The sequence below is a fragment of the Panthera tigris genome, chromosome E2 (assembly GCF_018350195.1).
Source record: "Panthera tigris isolate Pti1 chromosome E2, P.tigris_Pti1_mat1.1, whole genome shotgun sequence".
Taxonomy (NCBI): domain Eukaryota; kingdom Metazoa; phylum Chordata; class Mammalia; order Carnivora; family Felidae; genus Panthera; species Panthera tigris.
Window position 1 is genome coordinate 7,086,716 of NC_056674.1, and position 22,854 is coordinate 7,109,569.

The window sequence follows — 22,854 nt, forward strand, 5'->3', positions numbered from 1 at the left end:
AACGCGGAAGCCTGTGGAGGGACTACGATTCCCAGAAGGCTTTGGGTTTACCCGCCTACGACTCCCAGGTCCCGGCGCGGCGGCTTGGCCCTCATCGCCTTCAGCTGCGAGACCAGCTGGGCGCACACGCTGCCAACCTCGCCGTGACGTCACGCTCTCCGCCCAAGTCTCCCAGAGTGCTCCCGGCCAGGCCGGCACGTCTCCCGTCTGCGCCTGCGCAAAAACAGGTGGGCCGTCTGATTTCTGTGTGCCGCCGTACACTGTGCACTTTATGCTAGAGAAGGAATGAATGCTTTCCAGATTTTCTGCTCTTGTGGAAGTATGATAGAATTTATGGTGCGACTGGAGAGTTGTCGGGGTGGGGGGAAGAGAGGGATAAGGGCACGCAAGGGAGAGGCCGCGCGTGCAACCGCACATTGCAAGGCTTGGGCTGCAGCGCGCGGCGCACGGTGCACGAAGTGGGCTTTTATGCGCTCCGCCCGCAGGCGTGGGAGTGGGTGCGCGCGGGTTCCCAGAGCCGCGGCGGTGCGGGCTGGGGCGCCTTGCGTCCGCGGGGCCGACAACGGGCGGTTTGCGGTTCCCCACGCGGGTACCGGGCTGGGGGCGGAACCCAGTGGGCGGCTACGCTCAGGTGTAGCGCACGGACGAGTGCGCGCACCTCCAGCCTTGTGGAGTTGAAGGCAGAGCTCGAGATGGAGGACAGGTGAGCCCCAAGACACGGAGGGTTTCCGAGGGCACAAGCCTCCGAAAGCAAAAAACCGAGCACTCTCCCGGGTGCTGGGGCACATTTGAGTATCTGAGGCGGTCGCGAGGGTTGAACCCTGGTTATCGGGCTCCTACGTTAGTGATTTCCTGAGGCTTCCTGTGTGCCGGGTCCTGCCCTCGGGGACACAGGAGTGTCATGCCTGGGTGGGGAGTTGAGGGTGATGCAGCTTGATTTGGAGGGACCAGATGTCAGGGGCTGCGGGAACCCAGAGGTTACAAGTGCCGCTAGCCAGGACATGGGGGAAAGAACTGCGCTCGCTGAGCAATTAGCATGTGCTCGGCACGTACCGTCCCACATTCCTCCTCTGTAAAGTGCGCCTAACAACAGAGGCTGCCCCACAGGCTGTTTGTGAACATAAATGCGTTAATATGGCACGTGTGTATGCGCCAAACAGTAAACTTTCATTATTCTCCTCCCATTTAATTCTCCTAATCAAGGTCGGCTTCTCTTTGGGGACCAAGCCTAATAGTTCTTTTCAAGAAAGGAGATGACGTTTCAAAACTGACAGTTTTTAAGCCAGTCCTCAGTTTGGGGTGGTTTTGTGCCCCAGGGAACATTTGGCACTATCTGGAGACGTGTTTGGTTGTCACAACCACGGACCAGGGCAGGGGTGGGACTGGTGTTTGGTAGGTAGAGGCCAAGGGTGGTGCTGAATGCAGTGTGGACAGGCTGGCCTCTCACTGCAAAGAATTATCCAGTTTGAAACGATAGTGCCAAAGCCGAGGAACGCTGGCCTGAGTGGTGTTCTTCTGTGATGTACATTCATTTTTCTGCCCCAAAACTAGTATACAAATTCAGGTGTTTCTGTGTTGGTTTTAGTCTCCTACTTTGCAAGTTTCTCTAATTAAATGTTTGAGTAGATCTCAACACCACCTGTATACTTTTGAGTGCGAAGTTAATAACAAGGATTACCCTCAAGACTAGACGTCATTGGCAACAAGAGGATGTGAAAGCCAGCCTGCGCCACTTGCTTAGTCATGCGACCTTGAACCTTTCTGTGCCTCAGTGTCCTCTGTGGGGGTGATAAAGCAGTTGTTGGGATAAAGAGGTAAATGAGTTAACATGTAAAGCTTGGGAGTGCCTGGGTGGCTCAGTCGGTTAAGCGACCGATTTCGGCTCAAGTCATGATCTTGCGATTCGTGAGTGCGAGCTCCGCGTCAGGCTCTGTGCTGACAGCTCAGAGCCTGGAGCCTGCTTCAGATTCTGTGTCTCCCTCCCTCTCTCTCTCTGCCCCTGCCCCACTTGTGCTCTGTCTCTCCTTTTCTCTCTCTCAAAAGTAAATAAACATTAAAAAGTATATTTAAAAACATCATATAAAGCATGACGGTCAGTGCTTGGTGCTTAATAAGTGTTTGGGGTGGGGGTGTGCTGGTCCCTTATGTCACTTCCCTGGGGTGGCAGTGGTTGGGAGTGTTGAGAATGGGACCAGTCCCTGTAGTCCTTAGTGGCCACATTCACCAGCAAGCTGGCACAGTTTGGGCAGAGATTCCTCACGGATGTTTTGCAAACATTTTTATGTTTTGTTTGCTGCAACATGTTAATTAATATTCCAGTGGAAAAGACTGTAAGTTGGTGTTGGGGGTTTCTGGAGAGGGCAGATGACTAGCTCTCATCACCTGCAGGGTAAGGTCGAATCCCTCAGCCTGGTGTTTGCAACCATGCCCTTGATGACTTTTTAGCCTCTCCCATCCCTGAGATTCTGGCAGGTCCCCCACAATCGCCAGCGAAGTAACTTTTCTGCCAGGTGTTTGCACGTTTTGTCCTCTCTTCCTGAAGACCCTCCCTCCCTCACCCCTCCTCCCCACCACACTGATTCCTGTTTGTCATCCGAGTAGCCATGTGGATGTACTTTTTCCAGGTAGACTACGGGACCCATCCTACCTTGCACTGCGTTAACAAGCCACCTCTAGGCTCACTTTGTCAGAGGCCCCGTCACCTTGGGCTGTGACTGTGACTGTTTCAGTGTCTCTTTGGGTTGGGAGCTCCTTGAAAGAGGGCTTCGGTTGGATTTGCATCTGGGTCCCAGCGTCTAGGCACAAGGCCTCGTACAGAACAGGCAAGGTACTCAAGGCCCTTGCTGAGCTGTTGCTGGCTTACCTCTCCTTTCTTGTCCCCTACTGTGATCTGTACCCCAGTGAGCATGAAGCCCAGGCAGGAAACTTGCCACGTGGTATTGTGGTTAAAGACAGAACAGCTTGGTTCTGATTGTGGGATTACCAACCTGGTTGTGTAACTGTGGACAGCTTACATATTCTCACCTGTAAGGTAGAAATAATAATGGTACAGCCTTCACATGATGAGAGCAGTGGTTCTCAATCTGAGATGATTTTGGCCCCCAGAGGACATTTGGCAGGGACAGTTTTGGTTGTCACACCTGGGGTTGAGGCATACTGGCATCCAGCAGTGTTATAAATCTCAAACACACAGGACAGCCTCAATAGCAAAGAACTAACATGCCCAAAATGTCAGTAGTCCTGAGGTTGAGAAGAGGGCACACTTAATGAATACTTGTAACAGCTCTTGGGCCACAGTAAGTGCTCCGTAGATCTGGCTGCCATCACCTCCGCTACTTACATGTGCCAAGCTCTCTGGTGACTCCTTCTCCCTCTGCCTAGAGTGCCTTTCCATCACTTGGCATTGGTGTTGAATGCCTACTTACCCTTCTGGAACTGCCCAGAATGCTACCTCTTTGGGGAAGCCTTTCCTGACCTCTGTCACCTTCAGCCCCCAAGACACCCTCAACCAGGCAGTGGAAAGAACTTTGGAATCACACACAGTCCTAGACTCAGATTCATGCTCTTTTCTTACATCTGAGTGACTTTAGACTTCAGTGACCTTATCTGTGAAGTCAAAGGGTGGCTTTGAAGATGAAATGGATCCACACTGGGTTAGTGTTCAGTTAAGGTCAGGACTCCCTTTGTGGATTACATTAGTTTATAAACCCTAAAAGCTTAGTGTTGGTTTAGATTAGGGGAAATTGTTGGGGTGCCTGGGTGGCTCAGGCAGTTGAATGTCCGACTCTTGATTTCGGCTCAAGTCGTGATCCCAGGGTTGTGGGATCGAGCCCCGCATCTGGCTCTGCGCTGACAGCACAGAGCCTGCTTGGAATTCTCTCTGCCCGACCCCTGCACATGCATGCACTCTTTCTCTCTCTCTTTTAAAATAAATGAATAGAGGGGCGCCTGGGTGGCTCAGTCGGTTAAGCGGCCGATTTCAGCTCAGGTCATGATCTCGCGGTCCGTGAGTTTGAGCCCCGCGTCGGGCTCTGTGCTGACAGCTCAGAGCCTGGAGCCTGTTTCAGATTCTGTGTCTCCCTCTCTCTGACCCTTCCCCGTTCATGCTCCATCTCTCTCTGTCTCAAAAATAAATAAATGTATTAAAAAATAGAATAAAATAAATGAATAAACAAATATTTTTAAAAATTTAAATTGACATCTGACATTTTTCAACATTAAATTTTTTTCTTGTCACTCAGAGCCAGAAGTCATTATACATTGTATGAGGTGACAGGAGATGGGGATTGTTTGTTAATAGAATGACTATTTTATGACATGATTCACATAAGCTTTAAGTACCTAAGAGAAAAATGCACACCATGTCTAATGGGGATCATTAGTTTTTTACCTGAATGTTTTATTTGGTGTCACTTGAAAACTTTGTCCCTGAAAACATTCCAGTTAATTTTTTTTTTTTTTAAATTAGCTCCTCTAAGCTGTAACGCTTTGGTTGTTCTGAATACAGGATGTCCCGACATGGACCAGGAGTCACCTTCGAGGAGTAGAGTAGACATACAGTCCTGTGTGGGGAGTTGTGTATACCCCCCACTCTGAAGACCTCTTTTAGACAAAACAGGGTCTGTACATACAGATACGTTTCCCACCTTCTTGGACGTACGTCAGGAAGCTCAGGGGTTGCTTTAGAGCGAACACACAGTCTGGTCTGGGGCATGTATGTCTGAGCCTATCAGATCCAGCCCGAAAGAGAACTTCCCCATGAAGAAGAAAATAGATTTCATTCTTACAGAAGAACCACATTTCTAATGTTAGAGTTTCTTGGGAATGAGGGGCTTCCGGATGGCTTGGTTTCAGCATCCTCCCTCTGGTTGGCCATGTGTTTTCTGGAGAGTGTGGGCCTGGGAGGGTCAGTAGTGTGTGTGACAGGTCAGCCAGAGGCCCTCTCCCTTTTCGTGAAAGAGGGACCTGATGAACGTGGGTTGGGGCAGAGAGAACGCTAGGCATTGTCATCCTCAAACCACAGCCACCCTCAGCCTGACTCCAAAAACAGAGCTGGGGGCGGGGAGTATGTTAGGAACCCTCCAGGAGGAAGGGACTACTTCCTGGGCGGAACCAGAGAGTCCAGACTCCTTGGGGGAGACTCTGGGTCTCCTGGGTCATAATAGGCTCTTAAGGGATGTACAGACACAACATGGCAGCCAGACAGAGCCTGCTTTCTCCAAACGCACATACACTTTATTAAATGAAACTTGGAAACCTGTCACTTGGAAAATGTGGGTGTGCTAATTTGAGTCACATAACATGCGTGAAGGTTGCTGTTTAAGACGTCAGACTTTTTTTCTTGAAATCTTACGTAACTTTGGGAAACCATATGCAATTGATTTTATCCTAGCTGGTTCACCTTTCAACACTAGTGGAATGGATCCTTTTCTGTTTTTTGAAGAAGTAACAGGAACACACTCTTAGGCTTTCATACCTATAGTCACACAATTATGCTGCCAAGTTCTTTTTTTAAAAAAATAATTGTTCAGGGGCACCTAGGTGGCTCACTTGGTTAAGCATCTGACTTCGGCTCAGGTCATGATCTCAACGGTTCCTGAGTTCAAGCCCCGAGTCGTGCTCTGTGCTGACAGCTCAGAGCCTGGAGGCTTCTTTTGGATTCTGTGTCTCCCTGTCTCTCTGCCCTTCCCCAGCTGACACTCTGTCCCTGTCTCTGTCTCTGTCTCTGTCTCTCAAAAATAAACATTAGAAAAATAATTGCTCATAGTTGGGGCGCCTGGGTGGCTCAGTTGTTTACGCGTCCGACTCTTGATTTTTGCTCAGGTCATGATCTCACGGTCGTGAGATCGAGCCCCGAGTCAGACTCTGCTGAGCATGAAGCCTGCTTGGGATTCTCTCTCTTCCTCCCTCTCTGTGTCTCTCTCTTTCTCTCAAAATAAAAATAAAAGAAATCATTGTTCACAATTAAATTTTTGCCACCAAGAGCCCAAATAACAGTAATACCCTGTCCTAAGTCATAACCTCTGTACTTGCAATAGGGATTTGTGATAAAACGAGGAATGAGAAAATGATGGCTCATAGTCTACAAAACTCACAGGCTCTACAGTGCCTGTGGAGAGGGAGGGGTTATGTTTACTGAGCATTCCAGGAGACAAACCACACTTCCGACAGCAGCCTTTCCTGTCCCGCAGGAGGAGGAGGAGGAAGTGTGGAAACGTGGGTCTGGGTGTTCTGACACCAGATGGTACGTATCCACGCTTGCTTAGTTGCGGGCTCCACAGAAACCACCAGATGCAGCCGAATCCTGTGTGAAGAATCACTCCTGGGGCGCCTGGGTGGCTCAGTCGGTTGAGCATCCAGCTTAGGCTCAGGTCGTGATCTCACGGTTGGTGAGTTCAAGCCCTGCATCAAGCTCGCTGTCAGCGCAAAGCCTGCTTCGGATCCTGTGTCCACCCCCGCTCTCTCTCTCTGCTCCTCCCCCACTTGTGCTCTCTCTCTCTCAAAAATAAACAAACATTAAAAAAAATAATAATGGGGTGCCTGGGTGGCTCAGTCGGTTAAGCGTCCGACTTCGGCTCGGGTCATGATCTCACGGTTTGTGAGTTCGAGCCCCGCATCGGGCTCTGTTGCTGACAGCTCAGAGCCTGGAACCTGCTTTGGATTCTGTGTCTCCCTCTCTCTCTGCCCCTCCCCTACTTTTGCTCTTTGTCTCTCTCTCAAAAATAAATAAACATTAAAAATAATAATAATAATAATAATAATAATAATAATCATGCTCCCAAGAGCACATATACCGTGGAAAACTCCTCGTTCCTACAAGTTCGCTGACCCCCTGCCTAGAAAGGGGAAGCAGTCACCTTCAAGTCTCTGTTGGCACCTGCTCGGTTTACATAGCAGCTGGACACCAGCCAGCATGGCTGGACTACGGCACCGTCCACACCCGCAGCATTCCCAGCTGGGAAACAGGCATTAGGTGAGCCCTGCTGTTTTGAGCCCAGCAAATACATTCATAAATGGCTGCTGGGGCAAGTCTACCAGGATGCTTCAGACACTGGTTTTGGTCCCAAAGGGCAGCACCAAATCCAGCTGAGGTTCCCGAGAGGCACTTGACGATCCGTTGTCTTCTATGTGTGAATGGGATGCTTTTCCGCCATGTTTGGGGGTTTTGTTTCTTCTCGCTTTGCTTAAAGGAGGGGTGTCCGAATCCAGCAGTGGTTTTCTATCAACAACGCTCCTTTGTAAGCAGTCTTTCCAGCTGAAAAGCTGAAGAGAAATTCTGCCAGTGGGTAGCTCTTTCTGCCTGTCCCACAACAGAGAGTTTGCAGCTGAAATTGGACTCTCGTTTCAGGGCTCCAAAATTTTAAGGATTTTCTGTCCCTGATGACATTCGTGTCTTGCCCCACATTTGAGATCCAATGAGATAATGTTTTGCTTCATCTAAAAGCGTGCTTGTGGACTGACTGACAAGGACACCAGCCTGTGTGTGACCATTCATTGCCCCTTGACCCTCCCCCTGCCCACCTCTGGACCTTTCCACCTCCTCCTCGTCCTCCAGGGCTCCATTTAAGTGTTACCGCCCAGAGTTAGTCTCTGTTCCTTTACTCTTGATCCGTTTCCTCCTCCACCCCCTTTTTTTTTAAAGTCTATTTTGAAGTGGGGTGCAGAGAGAGAGCAAGCAGGAGAGAGAATCCACAGCCAGATCCCGCCCTGTGGACACCAGTAAGGAGGACCTGCCCAGCTGCCCCCTCATCCCACCCTACATCAGTAAGCTTGTTGGGGCGTCCCACACTCCCCAGCCCTGCCTCTGGCTTGCAGGACTCCCTGGAGAGCAGGGCAGAACCTGGAAGCAGAAGTTACAGGGCTGGTGGCCCCAGAGGTGATGGAGAGTTTTTGCTGATCATGTGTTGCTGCATCAGAACCAACCATCCCAGAACTTAGTGTCTTTGTTTTTCTGCAATTAAAAACAAAATTTATTTTTAAAAAATTGTATTGATTTATTTTTGAGAGAGGGAGAGTGGGGGAGGGGCAGAGAGAGAGGGGGACAGAGGATCCGAAGCAGGCTCTGCGCTGTCAGCGCATAACCCAGCGTGGGGTTCGAACTCGCGAACCATGAGATCATGACCTGAGCCAAAGTTGGATGCACAACTGGCTGAGCCACCCAGGCACCCCAGAACTTAGGGTCTTTAAACAGTCATCAGCTCTCAACTTGTATCTGGGTCGGGAGTTTCGGGAAGGGTCCAGCTGTAAGAAGGGCATTTTGGCTAGGAGATACTGGTGTGGCGTCTTTGGCAAAAATACCGGCTGCTAGGGAGAGGGGGAGGAGCCACAGTGGGGGGCTGGGTGGGTCACCCCTCAAACCCCCTCAGTGAAAGGGAACCGAGGAGGGCAGTCTAAGTGTAGGGAGAGTGGGTGGTCTGAGAACCATCCCAGGGGAGGCATCCTTAAAACAATAGAAAGTTAGGGTGCCTGGGTGACTCAGTCGATTAAGCATCTGACTTCGGCTTGGGTCATGATCTCACAATTCGTGAGTTCAAGCCCCGCATCGAGCTCGCTGCTATCGGTGCAGAGCCCCCTTCAGATCCTCTGTCCCCCTCTCTGTGCCCCTCCCCCATTTGCACTTGCTCTATCATAAATAAACCTTAAAAAAAAAAAAAAAGTTACTCTCCCACAGTTCTGGAGGCCAGAAGTCCAAGGTCAAGATGTCAGCAGGGTGTTCCTTCTGGATGCTCAGAGAGAAACCGTCCTATGTCCCTCCCCTAGCTTCTGATGGCTGTTGGCTTTCCTTGGCTTGTATGCTCATCACTTTAATTTCTGCCTCCATGGCCGTCTTCTCTCCGGGTCTTCACATGGCCTTCTTATGAGGACACTAGTCGTTGCATTTAGGGTCCACCCCAATCCGATACTTCCGCATTTTAATGTCTATATCTGTGTAGACCCGGTTTCCAAATAAGGTCACATTCCGAAGCTCTGGTGGACGTGGTTTTGGGGGGACATGATTGAACCCAGCTAGGTTGTGGGGGGTTGTGGGACAGGGCCCTGACCATCCCTGCCTCTCTCAGATGGCCCCTTGAAGGGGACGATCCCAGAGAACCTGACGGTGGAGGTGACGATGGAGGTGGTGGGAAAGAACCTGCTGGTGGAGCTGGGAGGCCAGTACTGGCCACTTGGTTGCTGGACGTGGCCGCACACAGTTGCGGTGCCCTACTACGGGCAAGTCCGGCACCAGCAGCACCTGCCCTTCCACCCGCACCCCTTCCCACAGAGTGCCATACACATGGCGAATCAGGTGCAGTCGGAAAGGGGAGGGCCGGAGGCGAGAAGATGGGTCTGAACATGGCTGTGGAGTCAACACTGAAGTCTTCAGTCTCTGGGCTGACAGCGTGTGGGCCAGAGAGTGCCTGTGGGGCTGGATTTATGAGCCAAGAAGAACTTGAACTGGGGGAAGTCAGAGCCTGAGCTATAGACTGGCCGAGTGCGGGATCAGCTTAAATGACTCTCTGAAAGGCTCAGTCCTGCTGAGTCTGAGTCTCCCTGAGACCAGGGCTGGGCCAGGTTGGGCAGTGAAGCCAAGCGGTCACTTAAAGCACTGGGTTTGGAGTCCCTTAGATGTTTGTTTGAATCCCAGCCTTGCCCATTACTACTTGTGTGGTCAGAGTGTGGGACCAGTCATCTGTCCGTCCGTCCATCTGTCCACCCATCCATCATCCACCCATCACATTGTCACTTAGTATAATCATGTATGAACTTGGGGAACTTCTCTGCACCACGGTTTTCTCATTCATGAGACAAGGATGATAATAACACCTCCATCACTGGGCTGCAGGAGGGATTCGTTGAGTTAATGACATTATAAAGCTGCGAGGCCAAGGCCTGGCCCATGGTAGGTGCTCAGTAACGATAGTGCTAATGATCATGGTGATTCCGTTGGTGATGATTGAGATGCTGCTGCTGTCGGCGGTGAGGATGGCGATGGTAATAGTGATGGAGGGAGGGGACTGTGTCGATGGTGCTGGAGATGATGAAGAGAGTGCTGACAGTGCTAATTAGCGCTGATGATGAACATGACGGTGATGGTAATGATTAAGGTGGTCATGGTGGGGGCGCCTGGTGGCTCGGTTGGCTAAGCGTCTGAATCTTGATTTCGGCTCAGGTCATGATGTCACGGTTTGTGGGACTGAGCCCCGAGTCAGGTTCTATGCTGACAGCGTGGGGCCTGCTTGGGATTTTCTCTCTGCCCCTGTCCCACTTGTGCGTTCTCTCTCTCTCAAAATAAACAAACTTAAATGTAGGTGGTCCCTGCTCACCCTAATCTCTGCCTCCCTCAGATGATCTCTTGCAGGGGATCATCCTTGAGAACCCTGAACATGGCCAAGGAGGCAGAGCTGGGAGGCTAAAGATAGTGACCCTGCCCAGGATGGGGGTGGGAATCCAAGGGAAGTTTTCCATGGGAGGGAACCTTTGAACTGTGCCCTTGTGGACGGGTCTGGGTTTGCCAGCTCTGGTGGGAATAGAGTCCAGGCAAGAGAATGGAACTTGGAAAGGGGAGAAGAGGGGCCTGGCAGGTGGGGGCATGCTCCTGCCTGCTGGTGAGGAAGCATTGAGCATCTCCGTCCATCCCAGGTACACAATACCGCCTTCAGCGCTGGGCAGGCTGCACAGTGTGGGCTTCTGGGAGGCCGCACAGAGGAATAAGACTGCCTGCTTCCACCATGTGAACCTCCTCCCAGAGGATGACAGCGACCTCTACATCTGTGACATCTTCCCCACCCTTGTGTCTGTTGGTATAGACAAGTCCAGCTATGAGTGGATGGAGGGAGGGGGCCGCCTGTGGGGGACAGTTGGCCAGACCCTGCGCTTCCCTGGACGCCGCCTTGCCCATCTGTAAGGTCCAGGCCCTGATCCCTGGGGCCGACTCTGGGACAATGGGGCGGGGAAAATCCTGGTAGACAGGGAAGAACCTTCCTTTTGGATGCGGGTGTCACAGGGGTCCAGTGGTAGACAGAGGGGGTCATGACAAAAGCCAGAGAAGAGGAATGTATGAAAGGAGGGGCTGGCCAGGGGGCAGGAAAGGGTGTTCTTAGGGATCTGGGGAGAAAGGGCCATCAAGTGGTCATCAGGTGGGCCTGTCAGAGGATTTAGAGGAGGGCATATCCCAGAGGTCGAGGACCCGTCTGAAGAGGCAGAGGAAGGGCGACCGCAAGATCAGGGAAGGGGACACCCGAAGGGTCAGGGGAGAGGTTATCACCGGGGTGAGTGGAGAAGGGGGAATGCAGAAATAAAGCTTAGGGATAGAAAGCCAGGGCCAGGGCCCTGTTGCCTGAAACTCCTGGCTTCCAGCTCTCTCTGCCTCTCCAGGCTCCCCTACCGTGGCTTCCTTGGAGGCATGTTTGCTCCGTGCCCCATTCGCTACCTGAGTATAAACGGCTTCCCCAACTCCCACCGGGGCTGGGATCGTGAGGATGAGGACATGGCTGCCCGGGAGGGGGGTGCTGCTTGAGGAGCCCACAGGGAGCCACAGGTCCCTCCACGGTGTGGGGGGCGCAGGCCACCTGGCCTCCCTGCCCTCCCCTCTGTAAGGCTGCAAAGACGCTCCTCTTACCATCCTGTCTGTTCTCCAGCCACCACCTGTTTGCCGGAGGGCCGAGACCCCTGCCAGGAGCAGAGCCGCCAGAGGTAAACTGGGGCTGGAGGTAGAATATTCTGTCTTGGGCGGTCCTTAGGTCCTGGGCTCGTGTGGCTGCCCCTCCCCCCATCCTGGCTTTTTGGCCCCAGTCAGCTGCAGATGGCATGAACTCCTAGGGCTCCAGGCTGCTCTCCAAGGAGCTACAGCCCGTCCACACCAGCCTCCCCACGGACATCAACTTCACGGCCCTAGGAGCCCCAGTGCCAAGCCGACGGTTTGCTGGAGGCTGGAACAGAACCCCGGGACCAGAGCTCCCACCTGGTTTCTTACTAAAGGACAGCTGATTTTACTCACTTCTCCCCACCAGCCTTAATCCCCCGCCTTTCACTTCCACGCATCTGTTGGTTCCAAGTGCTTAACACGGACCTACCCGTTTACTTCTCACAAAAGGACGGTTGGCATCGTCCTTCTGAAACCCAGGAATTAAACACTTGCCCAACTGACATAGGATCAGATACAGGTGCCTGGCTCCTGGGCCTGTGTCCGACAACACTATGCTATTCTTTCTTGTAGCAAAAAAAAAAAAAAAAACGTGGGGAAGAGAGTAAAACCCGTGAGGCTGGTTGAATATGTTAGAGCGTGTTCACCCTACAGCATATGGTGCAGCCACCGAACGGACGTGTCGCAGCTCGAGAAGAACGAGGCACACACGCCTGTGACGGGATCCGATACTGACAGAACCAAGGACAGAGCTCCGACACAGGTGTAGGATTATGAGCACAGGGATGAGTGTGTGCGGACACCAGGTGCTGGCAATCTCCGGTAAGGGCCGGAGGGTAACTATTCTCGGCTTTGCGGGCCACGTGGGCTCCACCACGGGTTACTCACGCCCGCCATACACAAACAGATGAACGTGGCCGTGTCCGGTAAAATTTTTATTCAAAAAACCCGGGTGGGTAACCCGCTTTGGCCGATGGCCAGTTTGCTGACTCGGGGGAAGTGACCAGGAGGCTGTATAAAAATGGGAAAAAGTCCACACCGAAAGGTTGACGCTGGTTATTTACGGAGATGCTCGCCAGAAGCGGTGGGGGTGGAAAGAAGTGGGGAGGGGAGAGCTGGGCTAGTCGTGTAAGAGAAGAGGTGCCCCGTGAAGACCAGTATACATCACAAAATCACATTTATGCATTTATCCAAAAATCTGGCAAAATTTTATCTTGTACTACTTTTTTTTTTTTTAACATTTATTTTTGAGACAGAGAGAGAGCATGAACGGGGGAGGGTCAGAGAGAGAGAGAGGGAGACACAGAATCCGAAACAGGCTCCAGGCTCTGAGCTGTCAGCACAGAGCCCGACGCGGGGCTCGAACTCACGGACCGTGAGATCATGACCTGAGCCGAAGTCGGACGCTTGACCGACTGAGCCACCCAGGCGCCCCTCTTGTACTACTTTCTACAGAGACGCTTTTCTCAAGGTTAGTCCGGGTTTCTTCCCAAAAGAGTTTTATAATCCTTAACGAGGTTAGTACGAATATGGACACTTCCCCTCATTCTTAAATGTTCTTGTCTAAGTGATTTCCTTCATATAAAACAAGGTGTACCTTTGCAACAATGTAGTGCATTCCGGGGGTTCTTCTGAATCGTGGATTCTGTAACATACAATCGAATCAGACTCTCGGGAGATTTTTTTTTCCTTCGAGAAATTTAGACTTTCACTTTATGTTATTGCCGATGCATACTAGGAACGGATGTCTGGGTAATGCCTTTCATGCGGTAACTGCTCTCATAAGGTCTGTCTCTGGTATGAGTTGTCTGGTGTTTATTAAAATTGGATCTGTTGTTGAAGGCCTTCCCACACTGAGAACACGCATGGGGCGTCTCTCCCGTGTGAATTCGCCGGCGCACTTGGAGCTGTGGTTTCTTACTGAAGGATTTCCCACAGTCCCCGCATTCGTGAGGCCTCTGTCCGACGTGAGTTCGCCGATGTGCCATCAGCTCTGATTTCTGGCCAAAGGCGGTCCCGCACGTGTGGCAGGCAAAGGTCTTCCCTCTCGTGTGAGTCATCTGATGTTTGTGGAAATTGGACCTGCCGTTGAAAGCCTTCCCACACTCGGCGCACACGTAGGGTTTCTCGCCCGTGTGGACCCGCTGGTGCTCTCTGAACTGTGACCTGGAGGTGAAGGCTCTGCCGCAGTCGCTGCACTTGTAGGGCTTCTCTCCGGTGTGGGTGCGCCGGTGCATGTTGAGGATGGACTTCTGGGTGAAGGCCTTGCCGCAGTCACGGCACACGTGCTGTCTCTCTCCCGTGTGGATCTTCCGGTGCATGTTGAGGTGTGACTTCTGCGTGAAGGCTTTTGCGCAGTCACGGCACTCGTACGGCTTCTCCCCGGTGTGGATGCGGCGATGTATGTCGAGCTGCGACTTGCAAACGAAGGCTCTCCCGCAGTCGCTGCACTTGTAGGGCTTCTCTCCGGTGTGGCTTCTCTGATGCACGGTCAGGTGGGCCTTCTGCACGAAGGCCTGGCCGCACGCGAGGCACGCGTAGGCCTTCTCCCCCGAGTGGATCCTCCGGTGCAGGCTGAGCGCGGACTTCTGGGTGAAGGCCTTCCCACACTCGCCGCACGCATACTGCCGCTCGCCGGCGTGGATTTTCTGATGGATGGCCAGGGTGGACTTCTGGGAGAAGCCTTTCCCACACTCGCCGCACTCGTAGAGCTTCCCTCGAGTGTGGGTTCTCCGGTGTCTGAAGAGAGATAAGGCCTGGAAAAAGGCTTTTCCGCATTCCTGGCATTTGTGGGGCTTCTGTCTAGCGTGGCTTTTCTGGTGTGTCGTCAGTTCCGACCTCTGAGCGAAGACTTTCCCGCACTCCTTACATATGTACGGAACGTGTCCTGCGTGAGCGGGCAGATACGCGCCGAGGTCTGGCCGCGGAGCAAGGCTCGTCGTGCATTTCCCGCTCTCCTGGAGGTTTTCCACGCTGTGGAATCTCTGTTGCTCGAGGGGTGGCTTCTGGCCGAAGCCCCTGCCACATTCGGCACATTTATCGGGTTTCTCCCAGGTATGAACTCGATGTTCTGCGTGTGGCGGCTTACGGCTGCCGACTTTCGTATGTGGATTCCCTTCACACAGGTTCTCTCCCGGACGAACATTCTTGCAGCCAGGACTGGAAGGGCTATGGGGGAGTAGCCGGCCAGAGCCGACACTCCCATCGAGGTGTTCTGTGCCATCGCTTTGCTTTTGAGGATTTCCTTCTAGGTTGGGCTTCAAACTTTTCGCAAATGAGCGACGTTTAGAAACAAGATGGGGCCTCACAGGAGCGATTTTTCCCGGGTCTTTACACCCGCGGTCTCTCTCTGTATCCGGGGTTTCCCTGCCAAGGAGAGCCCCGTGCCGCGAAGGTTTCCCTTGCTTCTGCGGACCCCTCGTTGTGGGGTTCACATCTCCCAAGATGAAGCACTGTGACCCGCCTCCCGGGGCCGCAAGTTCCTTACCGTCGCGAAACGAAGCTTTTTCAAAAATTTTCTGTCGGGAGGTTTTGAGTCCAAACTCCCCTTCTAGAAGGAGAAAAAGATGAAGAGGTAGGCACAAGTTAACAGAGGAAGGACACGTCAGAGAGCAGATGGAGACCGAACACAGAAATTGCAAGTCGCAGGATAATGACGGGGGCGAGGCTGGTGATGACGAGGAAACAGCCACAGACTTTACTGCGTGTCAGCCTGTCTGCGGACGGCACGACCGCGTGCCAGACCGTGCGACATCGTGCCACAGAAACTCCTTCAACCCTCACACCCCTCCATGCGTAACGGCACTTACTACCCCTGTCTCACGGAGGAGGAGGTGCAGCATAAGGAACTGACCACAGTCACCTCGCTGAGCTCTGGCGGGAGTCAGATTCGAACAAGGGCAGCCTGGCTCCACTTCCGCAGGCAGACGGTCCAGAGACCCACAGATACGCACACCTATGGACGACTCCAGGAAACACAGACATGGGCAGCACGGGGCAACGGCCGGGGCAGGCCGGAGGGGCTCGGCGGCCAGCTCATTAGCTTTCGGATCTAAGTCGTGACTCATCCCCTGTTTCCCCCCGCTTGTCAGAAGCAAGGTGGATTTGGTGAGTCCACCCGCCCTGCATGTCGTCTGGAAAACGGAGACGGCACCAGCCCTGACATGGCCAAGCAGCAAGAGGGTACCGCTGCCCAAAGGCAACTCTCCAGGAAGCTGAAATCTGTTTGCTTGAACCTAGAAATGAACTTACAACCCAGGAAAGGGAACACTGGAAGAGTGGACAAGCTGTCCCCCGAAATCTGTGTCACTGTCTTTCATAGAAGTTAGCCATGACCAGGTACATGCCTGCCAAGCTACGTAACAGTTCTCAACGTCCTTCGTGATGAGATGTGACAGGCAGATGGTTTTGGCTGATGGAATACGCATACGACGTGATGCACCAATTCCGGCCCCAGGGGGGAAAGACCACAGCTTCTCAATACCCCGCACCCCCCTTCTGCCTCACAGAACCTGCCTTGGGATGCAGTGCACATTCAGTCGCGCACATCGACAGAAAAACTGAGAGCTTGGGCCGCCTGGGTGGCTCAGTCGGTTGAGCGGCCGACTTCAGCTCAGGTCATGATCTCGCGGTCAGTGAGTTCGAGCCCCGTGTCGGGCTCTGTGCTGACAGCTCAGAGCCTGGAGCCTGTTTCGGATTCTGTGTCTCCCTCTCTCTGACCCTCCCCCGTTCATGCTCTGTCTCTCTGTGTCTCAAAAATAAATAAACGTTAAAAAAAAAAATTAAAAAAAAAAAAAAAGAAAGAAAAACTGAGAGCTTTCCCCCGAGATCAGGGACACGACAGGGATGTCCACTCTCACTGCTGCTGTTGAACATAGCGTTGGAAGTCCGAGCCTCAGCAATCAGACAACAAGATGAAATGTTAGGCATCCAACTTGGCAAAGAAGTCAAACTTGCACTCTTCACGGATGACAGGACACTCTACGTGGAAAACCCAAAAGACTCCACCAGTCACGCAGATGGACAGTGTCATAAAGCACAGTGCAACAGCGAGGGAAAACCTTAGACGCCCAGAGAATACAAGAAGTGAGGCTTCCTGCTCATCTGCCTTTTGAACTTTTTACAGGAGAGAAACGTATTCTAGAAATTACTATACTGAACCTTGGTCTCTTTGTAGAACTTTCAGCCTTACGCTAACCTAATGTACCGTTTTTTATCCACCAAGAACAGGAGTCATCGCTCATCCAGTTGACTAGTACAGAACACAAGACGCAAGAGATGCCGAACAGAAAAGGAAGGAGCGCCTGGGTGGCTCAGTCGGTTGAGCGTCCGACTTCGGCTCAGGCCATGATCTCATGGTTTGTGAGTTCGAGCCCCGTGTCGGGCTCTGTGCTGACAGCTCAGAACCTGGAGCCTGTTTCAGATTCTGTGTCTCCCTCTCTCTCTGCCCCTTCCCTACTCGTGCTCTCTCTCTCTCTCTCTCAAAAATAAACATCAAAAAATTTTTAAAAAAAGAAATACAAAAAGAGTGATGGCATTTTATTATTCCTTCATCTGCCCTGAGATTTAAATACCGACTGTGAAGAGAACATCGTATCTTATTTCTTCTGTCAGTCCCCTGGAGAAACTGTATCTCAGACCTTTGTCCTGTCCCCAAACCTCACTCATCATTCACTTTTTTAAAAAATGAGAATGCTTTTTGTCTTTAGCGTTAACTTAAAAAAAACTGTGGTTAAAAAAAATGCATAGTGTAAAATTTACCCCTTCAGCCTTTCTAAGTGCAACAGTGTCAGGCATGTTCACACTGTTGTGTAACCCATCTCTCCACAACTTTTATTTAAATTTTTTTTTTTTTTAATATTTATTTTTGAGAGAGAGACAGAGACAGAGCATGAGAGGTGAAGGGGCAGAGAGAGGAGTCACAGAATCCAAAGCAGGCTCCAGGCTCTGAGCTGTCAGCACGGAGCACGATGCAGGCTCCAACTATGAACTATGGACCGAGAGATCAAGACCTGAGCTGAAGTTGGATGCTTAACTGACTGAGCCACTCAGGCGCCCCTCCACAGCTTTTGTTTTGCAACAGACGCGATGCCACTGAAATGGCAGCTCCCCCTCCCCCCTCTGGAAACCACCATCCTGCCTTCTGTCTCTGTGAACAGGACTCTCTCTAGACACCTCCTAACCTCCTATTGTGACTGGAATCAGATAGCATTTCTCTGTTTGTCACTTATAATATCCTCAAGAATCATCCATATCATAGGTCAGATTTACCTTTCTTTTTAAGGCTGAATCACATCGCATGGTGTGTACACACATTTTCTTAATCCGTTCACCCATCAATAGACAACTGGGTTGCACCCACTTCTCAGCTACTGTGAACACAGGTGTGCAAATCTCTCTTCAAGATCCTGTCAATTCTCCCGGATATATATACAGAAGTGGAATTAATTGCTGGCTGCATCATATAGTCATTCTATGCTTAATTTTTTTTAAATGTGTATTTATTTTTGAGACCGACTGCGAGTAGGGGAGGGGCAGAGAGAGAAGGGGACACAGGATCTGAAGCAGGCTCCAGGTGCTGAGCTGTCAGCACAGAGCCTGACGCGGGGCTCGAACCCATGAACCATGAGATCATGAGCTGAGCCGAAGTCGGACGCTTAACCCACTGAGCCACCCAGGCGCCCCCAGGCTTAGTTTTCTGAGGAATCACCGTACCGTCTTCCATAGTGGCTGCATCATTTTACATTCTCAACAACAGTGTGAGGGTCACATCCTTGCCAACACTTACTATTTTGATTTTTTAACAGTAGCCAGTCTAGCGGGTGAGTTGGTTACCACTGTGGTTTTGCTTTGCCTCACCCTAATACTGAGCATCTTTTCATATACTTGTTGCCCGCTCATATGTCACCTCTGGAGAAACGGCTACTCGAGTCCCTGACTTTTTATATCAGGCTATTTGGTTTTTTCTTCCATTTTGCGTTCTTATATAGCAATTTTACCTAAACACTGGCTTTCACGTTTTCTGAAGACATTCTACTTTGAGTTCCCAGAGAGTGATTTGAACATTTTGAACGGTTCATTCAGATCATAAAACTCTTGGAGAACCCAATGAAATGTACATCACTACTAAAGATGCTCAATGTAAAATATCAGCACTATGCAGAAAAGCTTGTCCATAATTCTCCAAGACAGCTTAACGTTAATAATGCCGTTTCGGGGCGCCTGGGTGGCTCAGTCGGTTAAGCACCCAACTTGGGCTCAAGTGACAGAATCAAAGTTTGTGAGTTAGGGCTCTGGATCAGGCTCTCTGCACAGAGCCCACTTTGGGTCCTCTGTCCCCCCACTCTGCCCCTCTCCTGGTCACTCTCTCTCAAAAATAAACAAACATTGAAAAAACAAATAGGAACACTTGGGTGGCTCAGTCAGTTAAGCGTCCGACTTTGGCTCAAGTCGTGATCTCATGATCTCATGGTTTGTGGGTTTGAGCCCCACGTCGGGCTCTGTGCTGACAGCTCGGAACCTGAAGCCTGCTTCAGATCCTGCGTCTCCCTCTCTCTCTAACCCTCCAGCAGTTGGATTCGCTCTCTTTCTCCCTCAAATATTAAAACAAAACAAAAAACCCCCCACAAAGCTGTTTCCAAAAAAAGTCTAATTTATTCCCAAATCCAAGCATACTCTCACCTCTTCTACCCCAATTTAGCTTTAGAGCTCACAGCTGCCATGCAGAGCAGTTACAAGTACCATGTCCTTCACGTTACCCCAATGCCACTCCTCTGGGCTGATGCCATCGCCTTGGACCTTCATAAGCAGTCACTCCCTACACCCTTCATCCTGATATGTATTTTTTGAGTTGGCCTCCATTAAACAGACAACATTAATGCCAAAAGGCTGATGGTTTTAACATCTCATGTTGTTACCCACTCTGTCTAATGATGATCTCGGTGTCTTTGTTTTTGAGACACAGGAGAGAGAGAGAGAACAAACAGGGAAGGGGCAAAGGAGAGGGAGTCGAAGTCAGACGTTTCACCGACTGAGCCACACAGGTGCCCCAATCTTGGTGTCTTTGAATTTACCTCAGCAGGTATTTTGTTTCCTTCCAAAATAGAAAAAAGTATTATTTTTTTGCCCATCTTCAGAAATTCAGTAATTTCTATATCCTGAATGGTTTCCTCATGCTCGATACTGACATAACGAAGATTAAGTAGGGAAAGTAGAGATCAATCAGACCACGCAGACAGGATCATCCTACAGACAGTATATACTGTCTATACTGATGTATATCCATCTCTGTAGTAGACACGGAAGGAAACAGGAACACTGGGTACAGCACAAGCGGTGAAACTCTCTGGATACATCTGAATGTAGAAATACGTGAAGTGCCTGGGTGGCTGGCTCAGTCAGTTGAGTGTCTGACTTTATTATTTTTTTTAATGCTTTCATTTATTTTTGAGAGAGAGAGACAGAGTGTGAGCGGGGGAAGGGCAGAGAGAGAGGAGACACAGAATCCTAAGCAGGCTCCAGGCTCTGAGCTCTCAGCACAGAGCCCGATGTGGGGCTCGAACTCATGAGCATGAGATCATGACCTGAGCTGAAGTCAGACGCTTAACTGCCTGAGCCACCCACGTGACCTGCTCTAATAAACTTAAAAAAAAAAAAAAAAAAAAAGAATCTGACAAAATGTAAAAGGCTGAGAAAAATGTTTGATTTGGTAAGGATTCCAATTTCTCATCTCCAGCAAATAAGAAAAGTGAGCCATCCCGCAGGAATTGTCCACCACACCGCTGAATAAGGTAAGAGAAGGGTTTAGGCACAGGAACTGGAGGGGTTGATCTAGAGATCACCAGAAAAAAAACCCTGAGGCTTGGTGTGGTGAAGAGAAGGGCCCTTCAAGGGAATTACCATGAAGGGATGACCAGAGGGTAAGCCTGGGGCTCTGAGGGGGAGGAGCCACAACTAGGGGAAAAGAAGGAAGAATATCTACCATAGAAAAGACAAACCAGTGAATTCAGGGGGCAAATAAAAAAGAAAAAGGGCCTTACGAAAACTCCATGGACACAAAAGGACCGAACAAGATGTAGAAGCAACGTACAGACGGAAAGCCCGATCATGATGGATATGAGGAGATACTCTAACTCGGTATTAGCTAAAAACGTTAAAACAAGAAACAGCCCAATGGCCTATCACATGGGCCAGGAGAAACCTGATAAAGGCCACGCTGGCAAGCGAGGCGTACAAGGGTGGGTCCTTGAGCCTTCTCACGCCGGAGCACGGATTCTGTAGCCCATCAGAAGAGTCTATGGTTTACTTAGTCACACTGAGCACGCTTGTGTCCAGGGATCAGGGAAACCTGCTCCTGTGTAGTCACCTCTGAGAAATTCTTACGCCTGCCCCCACGGCCATCACAGCGTTAGTTGTAGAAACCGGGAGAGCACGGGACATGCGGTCCACCCACCAGGGGATGGGTAGCGTGGCAGGTTGAATAAAGCCCCCCCCCCCAGAGATGTCCACGCGTCTGCCAGGTAACAAACAGTCACTCACCTGGACGCCACTGATGTGGGAGCTGAGCCTCCCTTATCCATGGCTCCTCTTCCTTTTCCATCCTGAAAATCATCTCTGGCCTGGGAATGGGGTACCCTGTTCATGAGAAAGAATATCGGATTTGGATGTGGTCTTGGGCTTTACGGGCCATTCAGTGAAGCTTTGCATCGGCTCCTCGGAAAAGTCAACATCTTTTACTTAGGAACTAAGTACTATTCGAAAGGGCCCTAAAGGAACAACCAGACGGGGACAAATCAAAGGCAGACAGATTACATACTTCATTTGCCCTACTGCGTCCCACAACAAGGAGGGAAATCTCGACGAGGTCTGTCTGAGATTCCGGCAGGGGGGGGGGGGGAGGGGTGCTCACCCAGGGAGAGGAGGTGGCTGCAGATCTCCAGCATCACGTCCCAGTACAGGCATCTCTGGGCAGGGCCCAGCTGCTCCCACTCCTCCCTGCTGAAGTCCATGGTCACATCCTCAAATGACACCGATACCTGTAACATCAAACCCCAGGTCAATGCGAAATTACTCCTTATTGGAAAGAGGTCACCTGCAGACCTGTTCTTAATGATTTTTCCCCATGATGTACATGGCTCTCCACTAACCACCCACTGCATGTTGTATTTTGGGGGATTAGAACTTTTTAGAAATACCCTGCAATCTGACTACATACTCGTGATATTGTGGTTAGCTCCAGCTGTCTGGCACAGAGCTCTTAAAACACTTGAAAAAAAAAAAGACATTCAGATCAATGCAACAGAATAGAGAACCCAGAAATGGACCCACAAACATATGGCCAACTCATCTTTGACAAAGGCGGAAAGAATATCCAATGGAATACAGTCTCCTCAGCAAGTGGTGCTGGGAAAACTGGACAGTGACATGCAGAAGAACGAACCTGGACCACTTTCTTACACCATACACAAAAACAAACTCAAAATGGAGGAAAGACTTAAATGTAAGACAGGAAGCCATCAAAATCCTCGAGGAGAAAGCGGGCAAAAACCTCTTTGATCTTGGCCACAGCAACCTCTTACTCAACACGTCTCCGGAGGCAAGGGAAACGAAAGCAAAAATGAACTACTGGGACCTCGTCAAAACAAAACGCTTCTGCACAGCAAAGGAAACAATCAACAAAACTAAAAGGCAACCGACAGAATGGGAGAAGAGATTTGCAAACAACATATCAGATAAAGGGTTAGTATCCAAAATCTATAAAGAACTTATCAAACTCAACACCCAAAACATAATCCAGTGAAGAAATGGGCAAAAGACATGAATAGACACTTCTCCAAAGACGACATCCAGATGGCCAACCAACACATGAAAAAATGCTCCACATCACTCATCATCAGGGAAATACAGATCAAAACCACAATGAGATACCACATCACGATAAAGGCTTGAGGAAGAAGATGATGGCGTAGGAGGACGCTGGGCTCACCGCGTCCTGCTGAACACTTAGATTCCACCCACACCTGCCTAAATAACCCAGAAAACCACCAGAAGACTAGCAGAACGGATTCTCCGGAGCCAAGTGTAGATGAGAGGCCCACGGAAGAGGGTAGGAAGGGCGGAGAGGCGGTGTACACTACACGGACTGTGGGGAGGGAGCCGGGGCAGAGGGGCAGCCCGCCGGCCAAGCAGAGACCCTGAGTCTGGCTTGCAAAAACAGAGGGGCTGGATGGAGT

The 22,854-nt window shown here is 50.8% G+C and overlaps 1 protein-coding gene across 1 annotated transcript in view; it reads right to left on the bottom strand.

Annotated features, from left to right (window-relative positions):
• Positions 1 to 12,995: 12,995 nt before the first annotated feature.
• The window catches only part of ZNF175 (zinc finger protein 175), a 34,535-nt gene continuing 24,676 nt past the window's right edge, over positions 12,996 to 22,854 (bottom strand). The window contains exons 3-5 of the mRNA XM_007074218.3: positions 21,531 to 21,657; positions 21,161 to 21,256; positions 12,996 to 15,173 (exon numbers count right to left, since the gene is read on the bottom strand). Of these exons, the coding sequence (XP_007074280.2) occupies positions 13,342 to 15,173; positions 21,161 to 21,256; positions 21,531 to 21,657 (2,055 nt within the window). The 3' untranslated portion in view covers positions 12,996 to 13,341. The remainder of the gene's footprint in view (positions 15,174 to 21,160; positions 21,257 to 21,530; positions 21,658 to 22,854) is intronic.